Genomic DNA, 17953 nt, shown 5'->3' on the forward strand with positions numbered 1-17953 from the left:
ACCTCCATCCTCCAAGCATGCTTGTGGGAAGAGGTGCCAGGGAGGGCTGTGGCAGCGTGGAGCGAGGGAAGAGACTTTGGGTGCAAATTTTTCGCTGACTGGTTGTTTGCTGGAGGGATTTGCTCCTGGTTTTGTTTTGTAATGGCTTTATTGCTATAGATTATAGCTTTAACTGGTGTCAAGGGCACCTAGAGCTCTGGATCACCTTCCTTTAGGGATGCTTAACTCTCAGGAAATGATGCTGTAGAAGTAAAGCGAGTGCCAGCTATTGGGGCTGAGTGTCTTCCAGCCCTGAGGATGTCCCTGACGTGTCCATGAGGGACAGTATGGCTGAGAGGGGGAGAAGTGCTTCTGTTCTGAGCTCAGGGATGGAGCAAGTCTTGCCCAGAGCTTCTCAGATTCCTCCCAGATGCCAAAGCTGAATGTCCTTTTCTTCCTTTCTTACACAAAACTGGGAGTGAGGCTGGAGGAGCCAAAGACTGAGAGCATGAACACTGTGGTAGCCTCCTGGCAGAGGTGAATGGAGACATTTCAGTCAGCCAGGGTTACCTGCTTCAGGTGTCTGGGATCAGAGGCACTGCAGTCAAGGGCTAGTTTGGGTGCTGATGTTTGCTGTGTGTGAGGAGATGCCCTTGTGTGCCAAATTTTGTAGCAGAACAGAATGACAGCAGCTCTTCTGCTCCTCAATCTCATTACTTAATGATAATAAAGATGGAAAGAGTAAAACTGGCCTCTGTCATTCACCAGGGACCAGATTCTGCTGTCTCAGAAGTGCCTGTGATTTCCAGCAGGGTTTCTGAGCTCCTATCTCAATTGTTACAGCAAATTGTTTTCTTATCTCTGCCTGTGAGTGGGGGGCTGGAACCTGGAGAGGGTGATACATCCAAATACAAGTGTTGGCTACTCCCCCCTTGCCTCTCTAGGAAGGAGATGCTGCACGCTATTAAATTCATAATGCTCTGCTTGGCTACATTAGTTACCATGCAACACACTCACGAAATTGAGGGTGAAGAACATATTTTCCCACATCTGGAGTACTGCAGAAAGCGTTTAATAGATTTGCACGTAGGGTGCATTTGTGGAAACACTGTGAAAAAGGGGGAGGGAGAGAAGAGGGAAATGTTTATTCGTTATCAGCTGATGAATAATTAATTTACAAACATTGTCTTGTTAAATATAAATTAAATCCTCATTTGACACACTTTATAATTTAGAAGTATAAGCCCAGCACGAAGGAGGAGAAGTCCCCACTGACTCCTTTCATGTAAATCCCGAGGAGGCAGGGAGGGGAGGCTTGGCTTTCGTAGTTAAAGCCGACAAGAGGTAGTGCTTAGGAAGGGGGCTGATGTGACAGAGAGAGCTTGGGGACCTCGGGCACTTCATCTCTGCTCGTGGGGAGATGGCTGAGCGGGGCAGGGAGGCAGTGGGTGTCTGCAGAGCCCTTTTCCAAGGATTGCTGCTCCACACTCGGAGCTGCTGGCTCTCGGAGCGAAATCCGCGCCGATGCCGCCTTATCGGAGAGCGCAGCGAGGCAGCAGCTGCTTGTGAGCAGCTGAAACAGAGCCCCCCGAGAGGGGAGCAGGGCTCTACAGGAGCTAAGCCACCCTTGTGCAGAGCCCTGGGGCAGCTGGAGGCCGGGGAAGCTGAGCCACATCCCAAAAAGCGTTGTGTTGGAAGGCAGCTCGTGTGAGCGTCCCGCTGCAAGGCTTGGGTTAATGCCTTCCGTTCTCTCCAAAAGATGGGGAAACCAAGACCAGCAATAATTGTCTGGCTCTGAGGAACACTTAAGTCTTGATTATACTTAGCTTTGGCTGCTTTGGAATAAGTAGGAAGGAAATGAATTGAAAATGGCACGCTGTTTAAAATGCTCGACTGTGTTCCTCTGGAGCACAAGATAAGCCTATAGGTAAAGGAAATTTGCTACCTCCCCCCTCCTTTCCTGATAATAATAGGTTCCAGCAGTTGCACAGCACTTCTCAACTGAAAGGACTTAAAAATCCTTCACAAATCATCTGTCTGGGAGGCAATAGCCCAGATGCACCCACTTTAGGGTGGATTGCAATGCCTAAAGCACGCTGCAGTGCTCTGCCAAGGATTGCGGGCTCTCCTTGGCCTGCCCGCTGTGCAGCGAGAGTTGGTCATCAGCACAAATCCGGTGAGGTTCTGCAGGACACACTCATGGGCTAGCTGGGGTTTTGGCCCCTGATGTGTATCACAGACATTTCAAGTCTTGGGAAATGGGTAGTGTTCACTAACAGCCCCCAGTGCTTTTTCTGCCGTGTTATTTTCCGTGCCTGAGTGATGGCTCGGAGCTGCCGGTGCCGCATTTATTACGTCTTCACAAATACTCGTGTGCTTGGAGAGTGCTCACATCTCCTGATTCCGGGATGCTCAGGAGCAGGCACTGTCCCTCATGCTGGTGTTCGCACAGCAGTAAGGCCAGGTTCAGGAAGGGCAGCAGCTTTCCTCAGGAGAAGTTTGTCTTTCCATATAAAACCCCCTGCCCCGAGGCCCCTGGGGAATGACACCAACCACTTGTGACTTCTGGGACAAAGCATGGCCTGCAACAAAAGGTCTAATGAAAAAAATAAGTTGCTCCCATCCTAAACGTATCCCAGGAGCTTCTGGAAGTGTTGAAGTTTGCTTCCAAAACGGAAAAGAGCTGATTTATTCACTATGAATAATTCAGCCAGCTCCTTTTATTATCCAGAACATACACTAATCCCCTCCAGATATTTTCTGTGAGACATCCATGTTGGTATTTTATTTACAGGCTGTGCAGAAAACTCAAGGAGTCTGTTATCAGGGAAGGGGAGTGAAAAGCTGGAGGTTTGCATCTGAAATTTGGAGCTAAATAAAACACGAAAATCTGGACAGTGGCCTCCTGGGGGCAGGAAAAGTGCTTTTCCTCGGAGACGTTTCTGGAGAGCAAAGCCCTAAAGTTAATTAACATCTGTGCTCGCAGCCTGGTGCTAAATGGGGAGTGTGGCTGTACTTAAAGGTTTCTTAAACTGCAGCATCAGTCCTGGCACACAGGTGCCTCTCGCAGCCCACAGCTCGGGCAGCCTCTGGCCCTCGGGCAACACGGGATAAATCAACATCCATAATGAAGTAATCGGCTCTCGTAAATTCCTTCACGGATCCCATTTCCGCCCTTCTGCTGGCAGGAATGACTCAATCCCTCATTCATTTTGTGCCAGCCTTTGGAGAAAACTCGCATTTCTTCAGCTGGGCTGAATGCAGAAGGGATTTGTTCACCCTGAACCTTTGCAGGCAGCCTGGGAAGGATGCTTCCAGTGGGTGCCTCCCAAGGAAACGCCGTGCTGGCTCTACCTGACCCGAGAGCATTAATTTCTCACTTTTATCCACAGAAAACCCTTCCTGCAGCCTGGGGTCACAGCAGCTGCACCTGGTCCCACTTTCCAGAGGTTTCCGGAGCTTCCTGCTCGTTGAAGGGTCACAGGGACACTTCCAGTGACCAGGGCAGTCTCCTTGGGGGACCCTTAGCGGGTCTGGAGCGATGCCTCTGCCCACCCTGGCTGCTGGCTCTCCGTTTGGCAGGGCACTGAAGCAGGTTTTGCCGTGATGCAGGGGCTGCAGTGCTGCACGGGGGGAATGCAGCTTTGCCCGCTGCACTGGTGGGGCTGCAGAGCAGGGCTGGTTCCAACCACAGGCATCCTGAGGATCCCCAGGCTGTGCCCAAGGACAGGGCAGGAGGCCTCTGTGCCATCCAGGCACTGATCTGTGCTCTGACCCTCATTAAATTGATTCTTCCAAGTCAAAGGGAGAGCGCTGCTGTGTCAAATTTGAAAGATATATAGACTCTGAGCTCTACCAATAGCTGTCACTCGCTGGGCTGAATTATTTTTAAGACAGAGTTGATTTATCTGAGCTGAAGGCTTTAGATGTCTCTGCAGGAGAGGATGGGATATTTCAGGTGTGTGAGAATAGAGTCAAAGAGGTGATCAGAGGGCAGGGTTTGAGGCCAAGGTTTCTGGTCTAAGGCAAACAGCAGCATCATAGGAAGGATAGGCTCATTCTCCCCTCCCACTTGGGACAAATAGCCAGAATTCTTCAGCATTTTCAAGGAGAAATGGGTTCAGGGACAATCAAAACATTTACATTTAGTTTCATCAGATTGTTTTGATTTGCTCTTCATATGGTGATAAATCCTGTCCTGCGTAAGTAAAGCAAGAAAATGAGTATTTGGAAATAAACGTCAAAGTGAAGTGCATCAACTAGATAAGGGCAAAACGAAAGATTTTGTTCGCTTACTGAAGAAAAATAAGTTTTTGAATGAAATTATAAGGTTGAGGTAATTCATTTTAGGGTTTGACAATTTTAATTTATTTTGAGCAAAACTTCTTTTCTTTTTTTTTTTCCCAGTAGAAATCAGTTCTATTTATTTCCTGCATTCCCAGATGAAACCATCCTACCATTTCCCTTAAAAGGCTGTTGTGAAATCTGCCTGCTATAAATGTGTCACAAAATGGAGACCATTTCTCAGAATTCAGTGGTTGTGGGTGACCACAATCAATATGCTTCAAGGACCTCTTCATGCCTCAGTGCTAGGGGCGGAATATTCCCATTATTGGATCCCATCTCCATGCACAGGAAGGGTTTAATTGCCCTTGGTACAAATTAGAAGCGAGAAGCCAGCGTGAGCCTTCCTGGGGCTTTGCTTCTCCTCAAATCCCCCCATGTCTCCACAGCCTGCCTTGGTGTCTCCGTGGCTCCAGCTCGGTGTCTGAGGTGGGATATGGTCAGTGAGCGGGCAGGGGGATGCTGCAGCCATTTCCCACCAGTGCTGCTGACTGCCCCACCAACTCCCAGCTTCTCAAAGCCCCAGAGGGGTCATGCTGGCTGCCTGGGGCACTGGGGGTGGGGGAATAAAGGGGCATGATGGCTGGGGACCCTGGCATAAGCCCTGTGTGTCCCCACGTGCAGAGAGCTTCGTGGTGAGGATTTGTTCCCTGACCTGCAGCTGGCCTGGAATGGCTCCATCTGATCAGCTTTGCTCAACAGGAGAATTGCAGGTGGTGGTAAAGGCTCCCCCCAGGCAGATGCCTGTGGGAGGTGTGAACCAAAACACTTGGGAGCGTGGGTGGGGGAACACCTTGTCTCCATGTGGCTGGGGAACAGGGGAGGTCAGAGCAGGGATTCTCCAAATGTTGGAAGCTTTGTTTCCAACAGTTCCCCTCAATCAGGTTCTCCCTCCCTCCAGATCTGCCACCTGTGATGCCTCCCACAGCAGACTGTGGCCTTTAGTCTGTCACTCTCCTCCACAGACACCCAAAACCACCTTAGTAGTGTTGGAAAGGCAAGGAGGGGAAGCAGAGCAGCAGGGTAGAGGAGTGGGGAAAACTTCAGGGAGTTAGGTTGGTTGTTCCTACAGCCATAGGGGTGCAGTTAAAATGATAACTGATAAATGATCAGATCATTTGGGTCTTGAAAAGAAAAGCTGAAGGCAGAGGAACCTGGAACATTCAAGATAAACCTTTTCCTTCCATGATCTGGCATGTCCAGGGATTGCAGTTTCTCACATGAATCTGGACCTGGTGAGAAGGCAAAATGGACCCTGGTTCCTCTCTCTGGATCAGCAAGAGGAGGGATGAAAATACCTCGGTATTGCTGCTCTCACAAAAAGCCAAAGCCAAGTCCAAGTGCTGGAATTTGGTAAGGAGCAGTTAAAGATGTGCTGTCCAGCTCCTGCGAGCTTTGGACTAAGCCAAAGATCCCAAATTGTTTTGTTTCTTTCTGTGTATGATTCTGGGACATACAAGACCTGTCAGAGTATTTCTTACACCACTGTGTAGAAAACAGAGCCTTTATCTTTTTCACCACTTCCCAAAGATGTTCTAAAGTCATTGAGGGGAACTGGGGAAGGTCAAGTGGTTGAGTCTCACAGGAGGCACCTACAGTAGGCAGAGACTGTACAAAACTGTTGGGAGATGGAAAAAAATGACTGGGAATATCGATCCCTCGTTTCTCAGGAGAGTTGCTTGCACCCACCAGGTGCTGTGGGAAGTGAGCAGCCCTCAGGAGCAGAGCTCTGCAGGTCCTGCTTGCCCAGGAGCGCTGACCTGACTGCCAGATGACCTCCCCACGTGGCCTGAAGTGTGGATATCTGCCTGGAGAGGAGAATCAGCTGGCCTGGTAACCCTTCTGCAGCTGCACTCCAGCTGCTTTGCCCTCCCAGGACCCAACAGGGCAGGCAGAGAGAAATTGTTCTTTTTCTGTAACCTGATTCGTTTCTCCCAGTTGCTTTCCACAGCCTGGTGCTCCCTTGAAATCTCATTAGGGCTGGGCTGTGATTGTGTGGTGGCTTGAGAAGAACTGCAAAAGGAAAAACAAAATGAGGCAGAGAAAAGGAATATCAAGGAACTGGCAGGGCAGGAAGAGAGAGGTGGTAAGCACAGCGAGGGGGCATGAGAGACAACATGAAACAGATTTCCTTGAAAGAGTTAGTGAAGCAGAGTACACTGTTCCCATCTTCATCTGGAGCCAGGAGAAAACAGGGTCAGGAGTGAGGATCTCTGCAGAGGGCACAATCTGCTCCCCTTTTGTGAAACCAGAACTTTCTCAGATGTTTTGAATGTCCTTTTTTTACCCACGAGGGTGAGAATTAGACAGGGATTTATACAAGTGTTTTTTCTCCTGGCCAGTGCAGGTATTTCCATACCATGGGTGCTTTCTCAGAGCCAGTTCTGATCCTCCAGCCTCTCTCTCCACGTGCTGCCAGCAAAGGTGGTTTGACAGAGCTCCAAGTGGTGCCTGTTGGTGGTGAGTGGTTCTCACGGAGCAGGGCTGCAGCCCCTGCTCCCTCCCCACTCCTGGGGACTGGGTATTGGACTGCCCATCCCAGTGGTTCCTTTTAGTCACAGTGGGTGGCATGGGAATGGGAAAGGCAATTAAAGAAATTCCAGCTTCTCATCTGAATCATCGAGCTGTTCTGGGGGAGCGATCTCAGGGAGTTAATCTCATGCAGTGAGGTTTGTCCTCCAGCCCTTCCCAAGGAAATTTCCTTTCATCTCCTCAAACACCCCACGATCCAGAAGGAAAAATGAACAAGAGCACCTGCTCAAAGTGCAAGATATTCTCCTCCAATTATCCTATGTGCTTCCATCCTCACCTCCTCTCCTTCCCCACCTGCTCTCTTCTTCCTGCACAAAGTTCCTTTAATCCCAAACATTGCAGGGAGCAGTTAAGCATTTAGCAGTGAGGTGTGACATGAAGAGGAGACTTTGGACAAACCCAGCTTTGCTCTGCCCAGGTATTTTCCAGAGGTTGTGGAAACTGGGCTGCATCTTTGCTTGCATCAGAAGGTGCTCCCACATAGCTTTGCACCCACAGCATGTCCTGTCCTGAGAGCGGAGGAAAAAAATCAAGCTAAAAGGAGGTGGCTCCTTCCCTGAGGTGCTTTGCATAATATTTCAGTGAAGTGTTCAGTTCCTTCCCCTTTAATCAATTCTGCCCCATCTGCATCGAGCATCCCGTGTCCACAGCTCTGCCTTTTCAGTAATAACCTCATCAGGGACAGTGCAGACAGACTTGTGCTTCTGCAGAGTCTGGCTGATGTCATGTCTCGCCTCAAGGACTTTCCTGGGTCCTCTGGGGAAGGGCTGTTAACAGATGCTAAAACACACACGTGTGGGGCTTGTGCCCCTCGGGCTCCCGGGGAGAGGCTCCCTGTGCCAGCCCATGTTCCCATGGAAAGAGGAACAGGCACCCCAGGGCTGCATGGGTGGAGATAACATCACTGCAGGGCAGGAAGAGATGGTACAAGGGAACATCTCTGAAGAAAGGATTTGGGGTGGCTGGCTGTCAGGGGTGTCAAACCTGCCTTTTAGATGTCCCCACCCACACATCCCTGGCAGCAGGAACGAGCAGAGGTGAGGGGGAACAGGCAGACAGGGATCTGAGAAGGCAGCACAGCTTTGAAAGACTGTCCAGTTCCCATCTGCCAGCTCCAGGGGTGAGCAAGCTGTGACTGGGGGAGTTTGCAATGGACACAGCAGCATTTATAGCATGACTTGTTTGACAGCTCCTGGCACGAGCAGAGGACAGGGAGATGGTTTTTAATAGCATGTTTGTATTATAAAAAGAACTCTGTTTCAACTGAGATTCCCTGGACAGAGGCAAAAGACATTCAGGCAAGGACAGCACTGCCGGTGTTGCTGCAGAAGTGAAACAGATGGGAAGTTCAGTGTGTCACCTTGAAAACACAGATCATCACAGCTCTGCTCCTGCTGTCCTTGAGAGCTCCCCTGGTCACTCCAGCAGCACGTCCAGAAATCACTCTGGGGTCTGATTTGGAGGGAAGAGGACTTCGGAAGTGGAATTAGACTTATATCACATTCTTTTGGTCTTTGTGTTGGAGAGACAGATCTCGCCCAGAGCAGGAACACGGAGGTGGCCACAGGTCCCACGCTGCTGATGGAGAGCTGGGAGAAGCCCAGCCAGGCCCTGGAGTGGTTGGTGTTGGGCACAGCACGTGCTGTTGCTGCCTGTCCCCTCTGCTGGCTGTGCTCACACATGTCACACCTAGAATCACATTCCTGCCCACCAGCTGTGGGGACAAGAAGTGGTGCATTCAGATGCCAAGATTATCCTAAAATACAGTGATCTTATGTAGGTCATTTACTTAGTCTTGAAGCCATCCCCAGACTTTTTACTCTTGTTGAAAGTGTTCCCTGGGATGTGGAGACAGATGTGTGGTGCAACCCTGGATTTGTCTGGGATGTTTGCAGGCTGGGAGGGCAAGTGGGGTGTCCTGTAAAAGAAAATGCTCACCTGGGCAGGGCTGTGGGGCACAGAACATGATGAGCACAGCTGTGTCTGAAGGGGGGACCCTGTTTTGCAGAAGAGGGAGACTGGAGGAGAGGATTCCTGGCTTCCCTTGATCTGCACAGACTGTCCTATCAGCCCTTCAAAGAAAAACACCCCATTCCTGGGTCTCCTCCAAGAAAGAGCTTCTGGGAATTTCCTGAATTGCAGCATCCCTAAGAGTTTGCCTGTAATATTTGCTTTGCTTGGCTGCGTGATTGGCAGCATGGACACATCACATTCACGTCAGAGCACCTGAAATGCTGTCCCTGCTTCCCAGGAAAGCAGCCTGCTTTATTGGACTGCAGTGAGGGATTTCCTTGGAGGTGAAGAGGGAAGGGAGCTCGATGAGTAAAAACAAATATCAGAACAATGAAAGCTAGAAAGCAACAGTCTAGGATATTAATCTCTCAGCCCCACTGTTATTTAGGATTTTTCACAGAGTATTCTGAGTTGGAAGAGACTAAACCACTTCTCCAGCAGAGGAAAATTGAGGAAGGTGTTTCCAGGTCTCTGAGCCCTCTGTTCACAGGTTTTCTTGTTGCTGTTGAATACAAGTGAAGTTGCAAAAACCACATTTAAATCCTTCATTTTATCCTAATTTAGGAGGCCATCTAAAACATGTTCATCTCATGGCTTTGCTCCTGTCTTTGGAATTTGACAGAAACTGAGCTCTTAACACAGAGAACGAAGCTCATAGATGGAACAGAGGAGCCACAGGGTCCCATTCCCTCTGGATCCCACTAATTGCACCCTGGAGAGGGGCCAGCTGAACTGAACACCCAAACTTGATAAAAGCCATTAGAAAAGGATGTTTTGGGAGAGACCAGCTGTATTTATTTGGTGTGTAAAGTAACCTGAAAATACACACTCTTCACTTCAAACCTTGTCATGCAAACCCTGTGAGTTTAAGCTGTTGTTCTGAAACTCAGTAGCCCAAAATTATATTTGCTCTGAACCCAGGGTGGAACTTGGTCCAGAGCAGAGTTCCTAAAGTCAAATTTGACTGGAAATATGGGCTGATTCCCCATCCTGCAATAACCCAAGGAGCAGGCCCTAGGGTAGCACACAAGCCAGCTCTTGTGCTGGGGTCAGGCTGATTTCTTTTCTTTTGGACTGAAAATATTTAGGGTTTTCTTAGAAATGACTTTTTCCACGGCAAACTCATAGCTTTTGAAAAATGAAAGGGTTTGAGAGCGCAATAAAATCTTTCTGTTGTTATTTTTTTCTTCCAATACGAAACACCCCTGCCAGCTCCCCATCCTTTTATTTCTCACAAATGTTCTTTTACCGAGCAGCACTCTTTCCATTAAATGTTTTCAGGCTATGCCATTCTCTTGGAGCTGCATTTCCACCAGCATCTGTGCTGCCCACATGAGGAAAACCAGGGCTGATCAGGGATGTGCTGCAGTGCCAGGTGGTGACAGCGACCAGGGGCCAGCAGGGACGTGCTGAAAGGCTGGGTTGGACATGAGCACACTCAGCCAGCACAGGCAACGCTGCAGGGCGTCCCTGAGCACGGGGTAAACTCACGTGGCAGTATTTAGGGTAGGCAGCCCTCAGGGTTTGCCCTACGTGGAGTTTGATTTATTATTTCATGACTGAAATTTGACGTAATATTGCATGCGTGCCAACGTGTGTGTGCTACCCCACGTGTGATCCAAATGGTGTGGCCAAACTGTTAAAGCAATTCCTCCTTACTTCGTTAGCTCCTTCTGTTAAAAACACTAAAAATGCCTGTGCTTTCACAGAGAAGTTAGCAACCTCCATGTGCTGCACAGCAGATGGTGCAGTAATGGTGGAGGCGTATTTTACAATAACCCTTTTCCACAGGGGAAATCGAGGCATTGAGAAGTCTCTTTCTGATGGCTGAGTGTCAGGGGTGGAGAAAAACTAGAGGGCTGCAGGAGATGGTGAAACAGTGCCCTGAGCTTTACAGGCTGAGCTCATCCAAACTCCAGCTGCTCTGCTTCCATCAGTGGACTCTTCCAAGGTCAGGAGGAGTAAGAGGTTATTTCCACAAGACAACCTGGACTGCTGCATATTGAGATCTCCCTCCAGAAGTCCCTGCCCTCCCTCTAAGGACTGTAAAGGGCTGTAGGAAACCCATGGGCAAACACCTCCTGTTTTAATCACCTTGGCAGATGCCTACAGCTGAGTGGGATCTCAGTAATGCCCAGGGAAGGGTCTGAGCACCGTCCCCCAGCTGACCAGTGCAGAACCCCAGCCATGCAAAGCTCCTCAGCATCAGAATGGGGATTCCTGATGGGAACAGCTGCTGAATTCCTCAGGAGCTGTAGTGGTTTAACCCCAGTGGGCAGCTCAGCCACACAGCTGCTCACTCACTCAGCAGCGTGGGGGAGGAAGTTGGAAGGGTAAAAGTCCTCCCAAAGGCCAGAGCACTTTTGTATAAATCTTGCCTCAGATAATTCTGAAAGAAAATACATTTGTATATGCCAAAATTTCCCAATGGGCTCCCTACAGGGAGGCAAGGGAGCCAGCTCAGCTACTAAGTTCTGCCTCGTGAATAGCTGTGCTAATAATAGCCACTGAAATTAGATCAAACCACAGGACAGTGACAATAACAGCTCCAATTTTTCAGAAGAGCTGAATGACTTGTGACCACACCTTTTCCAAAGGCTGGCTATGAATGGCACAAGAGGAGCTCTTTAATGCTGATCCCTCCTGAAAAGCTGGGCTTCACAACAAATGCTAAGCCCCTGGGATAGCTGACCCTCTAGTCTTCCAGAGTGTTACCATTGATTATCCCAGACTTGAGTGCTGAACTTTACAGCAGGACATAACAGAGCAGCCAGCCCAGAAGTGAGATGTCATCAGTGACTCCAGTTGGGAGTTAAACACTGATAATGACATCTAAGATGAATTTATCACTGCATTTCTGGTTGCTTTCTCCTACACCAGAGATATTACTTAGGAGGAGCTATGTAAACTCATCTGAACTCAAACGGGGTGTGCAGTGATGGGGGAGAATATGTCAAATATCGTGCTATTTTGGCCCCAACACTGTGCCAATGCTACTTTTATTTCACATTTTTACATGTCTCCATCACCACACACCCTAAATGCAAGCAGTACCCGGTGTGATCCAGCACATTCAGGTGCTGGGATGGGCTCTCCCAACCCCCTGGGTCTGGGCAGTGAGGAGCATTGGCTGTGAGGGCTGCTGCTGTCCTTAGCTCTGTGTCTGCTCACATCTGTTTTGAATGAACTGTAGAGGCAAAGCCACCCCTCTGAAGGTGCTGCACATGTCCCCATTCTCCCCACTCAGCCATCCCTTAGGACCCTGTCACCTTTGCTGATCCCCATGTCCAATGGGGTGCAGCATTGTCCTAGAGAGTGACTGGGCTGTCTGGCAGCAGCAGCTCTTCCCTCACCATCTCATTCCTCTGCATGGGACATGCTGGGGACCCATGGCTCCTCACTGTTGGCTGCCAGGGGAGTGAGGATGAGGAGGATGAAGTGGGACCCATGCTCTGCCCTGCCCATCCCCAGCAGGACACGCTGTCCAAGGGAGTGCTGCAGCTATTTCAGCTGGAGGAGCCGGCTCGGAACCAGCAGCGAGGGGAGGATGTGCTGCAGTCATAAAAATTCCACCGAGATAAATCAATAGAGGGAGGAGGAGAATGAGAGGGAGGGATGGCAAAGTCAGACTTTCCTCGTCTCTGCACACAAAAGAGAGGGAGGGATGGGGGTCATGCAGGTTCAAGAGGAGTGGAAGGGACCAAAGATCACGTCAGGAGCTATCAGGAGCAGGTGACTGACTGCAGCACACACTGGTGGAACTGGATCTGGGGTCTGGTTCAGACAGCTGCTGAGTGCCAGACTTGTTCCTGCGTGGCATTAATTAGCACCTTCTCAGGCAGGCTGGAAAAGAGTTTAAGGAGCAAACTGACTTGCAGCAGCGAGCAGCAGAGTGGTGGGCTAATGGTGTGGGCTACTGCCAGTCCAACCCAGGCAGGAGCTGCCTCCCAGGACTGCCAGTTATCCATGAGCTAGGACACACTGTCTTACCAAAACTGAAGGCCCTTATTGTGGTGGAAATTCTCTTTTCTGTCAGCGAAAGACAGGATTTTTAACTGGTTGCACCCAGAGCTGAGACCATGCAGCCCCAGCTTTCTTTTCTACTCTCCAGCAAGGGGTATCCACCCAAGGACCCAGGGTGCTCTGGGTTTTTCTATGAACCCTTTGCAGTGTAAGTCCTGTAGCAGGGGGTGGATTGTCGCTGGATTTATGCACAGCACTACTATTGCTCTGTGTACAAATTAGGTGTGTGGAACAGGGCTGGGCTGTACCTCAATAAATAACAGAAAGAACTTTCTGCTTGCCTTCTCTGCTAAGCTGGTGAGCAGCTTTCCCACCTGTGATAGAAAGGTGTAGCTGAACTTAAGGCTGGATTCAGCCAACGTCCACACTTCATGCCTGTGCTTAAAAGGAGCATTGAGTTGAGCTGCCAAGAGGAAGCCCAAGGTCTTCTTTGTATGGTTCTGGTTCTCCAGGGTCAGCCCACCAGTAAACAGAGTGTCTTTGGCTCTTCCTAAGTGTGCCATGGATGTGCTGGCCATGAGCTGAGCCTGGAAAGGTGTCAGTGGTCACCAACACCTGCTCCCAGACTGAGAAAATAAATTTCCTGGCTGTGCCTGCCTGCAAGCCAGAGGAGCAGGCTCTGCCTGGCCTGAATCCCTCTCAGAACATCCCACTCTTCCTTGTCTTTCCCAGGAATACACCATTGACATCTTCTTTGCTCAGACGTGGTACGACCGGCGCCTGCGGTTCAACAGCACCTTGAAGGCGCTGACTCTGAACACCAACATGGTGAGCCGCATCTGGATCCCTGACACCTTCTTTAGGAACTCCAAACGGGCTGATTCCCACTGGATAACCACTCCTAATCAGCTCCTCCGCATCTGGAATGACGGAAAAGTGCTCTACACCCTCAGGTACATCCAGCAGGCTCTGCTGAGGGGAGGGAACAAAGAGATGGTCAAGTGGTTCCCTAAATTAAAATCCTTTATAATGTTGTCTTGGTCAGTCCAGCTATTTTATTCTGTTAATAAACATTTGGCTCTTTGTTCCCATAACTTCTCACTTCCATAAACGAATCTGAAAAGTTGACTAAACAGAAGGGCTTTTTGAAGGTGAAACTTAGATGTTTTTCCTCACCTTGAAAATATCCAAACATATATTTTTGGTTTGGAATGTTCCTGCAAACAGACTGATCTTCAGCAAATTAGTTCTCAGGGAAGTGAGAATGCCTCTGTCACATTTAGGTGTTGGAATCAAACCATCCCCACCAGCTCAAAATCTCTTTCTCTCTCTCCCTGTCTCAGGCTGACAATCGAGGCTGAATGTCTGCTCCAGCTGCAGAATTTCCCAATGGACACCCACTCCTGCCCTTTGGTTTTTTCCAGTTGTGAGTACACATATTTTTAAGATAGCTTTAGAAGGTGAGCAGAGAAACCTCAGTGGAGTAATACTTTTCTGTATTACCATCCTCCCTTTTAGCTACGTTTTTTCACCTAATTTCTATGGCACCCTTCCTCAGCCATTACCCTTCATGGCCTGAAGCTTCCTCCCACTCCTGGGCTAGCAAAGTTCATCAGGGACAGGTTCACAACATCTCTGAGTTTCTCCTTAACTGGGGTGCATGGTTGGAGGAGGTTATTTTACGGACCTTCTGGTCACTCCAGACAGAACAGAGATATATTCTGATGGACAAATGGCACCCGTCCTGCCTTGTGTCTTCCCCCTTCTCCTCTGAGTGAGGTCTGCAAACGTTCTGCTCCAAAGGAGGGTTGCTCAGACCTCCCCTCTCAGCCACTACTCCTCCAGACTCTTCAGCAGAGAGGCCTTCCCATGTTATCACATCTCCTCTGGTAATTTTGCAGGGAGCCTTTCTGCACCAAGAGATCTCTGTCCTTGTGCGTGGGTGGGAAATCTGATTTAATCATCTGAGCTCGGATTCTCCTGCTTCCCCTGCCCCAGAAGAGATGCAGCTCCGAGCTCTGAGGTGCTTCAGAAGGAGGCAGCATGCTGAGGAGATCTCATCCCTTCATGTCCCACCACTCCCCATTCTTTGCTAATTAATGGTGCATGCCGTACACGCTTGATAATTAGAAACATGCTGTTAGTTAGCTGCCAAGCTCTTACTCCATCCTCCTCCAAGGGCCTTACTCCTGGGTCCCTGCTTCGCAGCAGGCTTGTTTCTTTATCAAGAAAGCCAGAGGCAGGAGAAGCTGTGCTGCAGCCTGCAGGGCCAGGTTTTCTTCTCCATGGGGAGCGCGCCCCTTCTTTTCCACAGATCAGCCCCAAGGGCAAGAGGTACAGGGAGCGCACAGAGCAGCCAGAACCATGCTGGCAGCTTTGTATTCCTGTGTACTCAAGCCTAGGATTGCAGTCATGAGGTGCCAGCAGCCCCAGGGAGCTAAAACCCTTCAAGATTTCAGGCTGGTGGAGTCACAGAACCGCAGAACACTCGGGGCTGGAAGGGGCCTTTGGAGATCATCCAGAACAGTCCCACGGACAGGCAGAGTCACCTAGAGCAGGTCACACAGGAATGCAGCCAGGTGGGGCTCTGAATCCAGAGTTTTGCCTCCAGAATCATGGAAGAAAGACTCCACAGCTTCCCTGGGCACATTGCTCTGCCACCCTCTGAGAAGCTCTTCCTCAAACCAGCAGAGTCCTCTTGGGCCAGCCCACATCTCATTCCCAGCAGTGCAGTCCTTAGAAAGGCTCTGTTTCTGTGCCTTCCCCATCCCCAGGATCTGAAGGCCACGAGGGGAGATGCAGTCCCCACCAGAAACACCTGCCCGAAGGGTTCATGTTTGCAGAACAGCCCTGGTGAGGTGCCAGTGCTCCTGCAGTCAGGGTGGTGCCCGAGGTGGGGGTACCTGGCATGCTCTTCCACTGATGCCTGTGGATGGATTTTCCCAGATGGATACCCTCGGGAGGAGATTGTCTATCGCTGGAGACGCTACTCCATCGAGGTCTCTGACCAGCGCACCTGGAGGCTCTACCAGTTCGACTTCACGGGGCTGAGGAACACCTCGGAAGTCCTCAGGACTGGGGCAGGTGAGACAAGGGCAGGCAGCCCACAGGAGCACCTGTGCTGGAGGCCTAGTGGGAGGCAAAGGAGTGGGGATGGAACAACAGCATGGTCAGAGGGAAAAAAACCTAAAAATGAAGGATTGGACCTTGGCTAGAGGGAGCAGAAGTGATAGGGGTGAAGGGTGAGGAGAAGATGGAGCAAGGAGAGGCCAGAACCACTGAGATCTGTGAACTGTGGGGTGACAGTGGTGATGTAAATGAAGCTATCCCTAGAGTCAGGAGGGAGAGGAGAGGGAACTTGAATCCCTTCTTGTTGCAGTGTGTGCACACTGTATAATCTCTGGGTGCTACTTACGACTGGAACGGGGGTGGAGAAATCACAACTCACAGGTCTTGATCTTTCCTTCTGTAAACTTGTGTCAGGCTGATGAACACTTGAGCTGTGCTTTAAGAGACAGGGACAAGGCTGCATGTGTGAAGAAACTAAATAATGGAAGCCCTTCAGCTCCTCCTCCTCCTCATAATAGCTCACATCCCCTTTCCTTCCCACAAAACAACTGAGGAAAGCCTCTGGATTCCTGAAGGTGGAGTGAGCTCATACTTTTAAGCCCTCTGAAACTGCAAGGAGCAGTGCTTCTCCCACTCTGCAGGAAGCTGCTGCTCTCAACAGTGGCAGCCAGGGTAGAAAGGCAGCACAAACTGGGACAAGAAGTGAAAGTGTCTTGAATGCACCAGCAGCCCTCTGATGCTTGTAATTCTCTTTTTTTGGTAATTGCTTGCAAGTTCCATCTTAACCCCAGAGCTGTCAGGTGGCTTTCTTCCAATATTCACTGTGAGCCTCTGAAAAAAGAAAGAACTGCCACTGTAAGTTGCCAAATGAGCAATTAGGATGTACAGCAGCACATGCCTTTCCCAGAGGCAGAACCAGACTCTCAATGGAAGTGATTGAAGGACACCTCCTTTGTCACAGCTCAGGTAGTTGGTTAGCAAGCCAGGCCATGCAGCCTGTTACAGCCAAAGAGCTTCTATAGAAAAGAAACCCTCACAGCAATCAGCTGAAGATAAATGCTGCCTGCAGTTCCTTCCCTGAAACTTTTCCAGACTCTGTGCTTTTCAGTGTCCCTAGCCAGGCCAGTAGGAATGCAGCCTGCTGGCCATATGGGCAGCCAGGCAAACAGCCAGTTGGGAACCACAAAGTCAGCTCTGAAATTAGTCACAAAGACATCAAGCAGCTCAGCTACAGAGCCAGCCAGGTAGCCACAGAATCCAACCAGCCCCAAAACCAGCGAGTCACCAAACCTACCCAGCCAGCCACGTGAAGTTAGCAATCTGGGCAGCTACAAAAACAGATGGACAGGCACTTAATGAGAAAACCTCATCAGAAACTCCAAATTCTAAAGCTTTGCTCCTTTTCCTGCTCTAGGAAGCCCCATGTTACGATTCCAATGTCTCTGTTGTTTTTTCCTAGGGGAGTACATGGTGATGACAGTGTCTTTTGACCTAAGCAGACGTATGGGTTACTTTGCCATTCAGACCTACATTCCCTGCATCCTGACTGTTGTTCTTTCCTGGGTTTCCTTCTGGATCAAGAGAGACTCCACGCCAGCCAGGACATCTCTGGGTAAGAGACAGGATGATGCATGTCTGATGCTTGTCAAACTATGCCAGGCAAGCAGACTGGCAGTGTTGGGCTACAAAATCTCCTGAAGCACTTTGCCATTTTCTGGCATTTTTGAGTTTACCAGAGAATATTCCCCTCCTTCAGCTTCCTGTGTGTAACACGCCACAGCTCAACCAAACCTCCAGCTGTGCTGGCTTGGGCTGCTGGATTATCTCAGGAGAGCATCTCACTCTCATGGCTTCATCTGAAACACAAGTACAGCCTTTTCCAAGCTGGCAATGGGATAATCTCATGCACCAAAAGGGAGAGGGAGGGGCTGAGCTGTGGCATTGCAGTGCTGCCCAAAGCACTGCACATTTTCCACGTTTCTTCACAACTTTTCAAGGCTTCTGTGTAGGGCTGCTGACAGGAAGGTTGTAGGGTCAATGGGCAGAGTTGCTT

At 49.8% G+C, this 17953-nt stretch overlaps 1 protein-coding gene across 1 annotated transcript in view; it reads left to right on the forward strand.

Annotated features, from left to right (window-relative positions):
• The window catches only part of LOC111929330 (gamma-aminobutyric acid receptor subunit gamma-4), a 34666-nt gene that overhangs the window by 9914 nt on the left and 6799 nt on the right, over positions 1-17953 (forward strand). Inside the window, exons 4-7 of the mRNA XM_086850262.1 lie at positions 13564-13784; positions 14175-14257; positions 15778-15915; positions 17360-17512. Coding sequence (XP_086706388.1) covers positions 13564-13784; positions 14175-14257; positions 15778-15915; positions 17360-17512 — 595 coding nt within the window. The remainder of the gene's footprint in view (positions 1-13563; positions 13785-14174; positions 14258-15777; positions 15916-17359; positions 17513-17953) is intronic.

Source organism: Cyanistes caeruleus, chromosome 14, assembly GCF_971803275.1.
Source record: "Cyanistes caeruleus chromosome 14, bCyaCae1.hap1.1, whole genome shotgun sequence".
In the NCBI taxonomy this organism is placed as follows: domain Eukaryota; kingdom Metazoa; phylum Chordata; class Aves; order Passeriformes; family Paridae; genus Cyanistes; species Cyanistes caeruleus.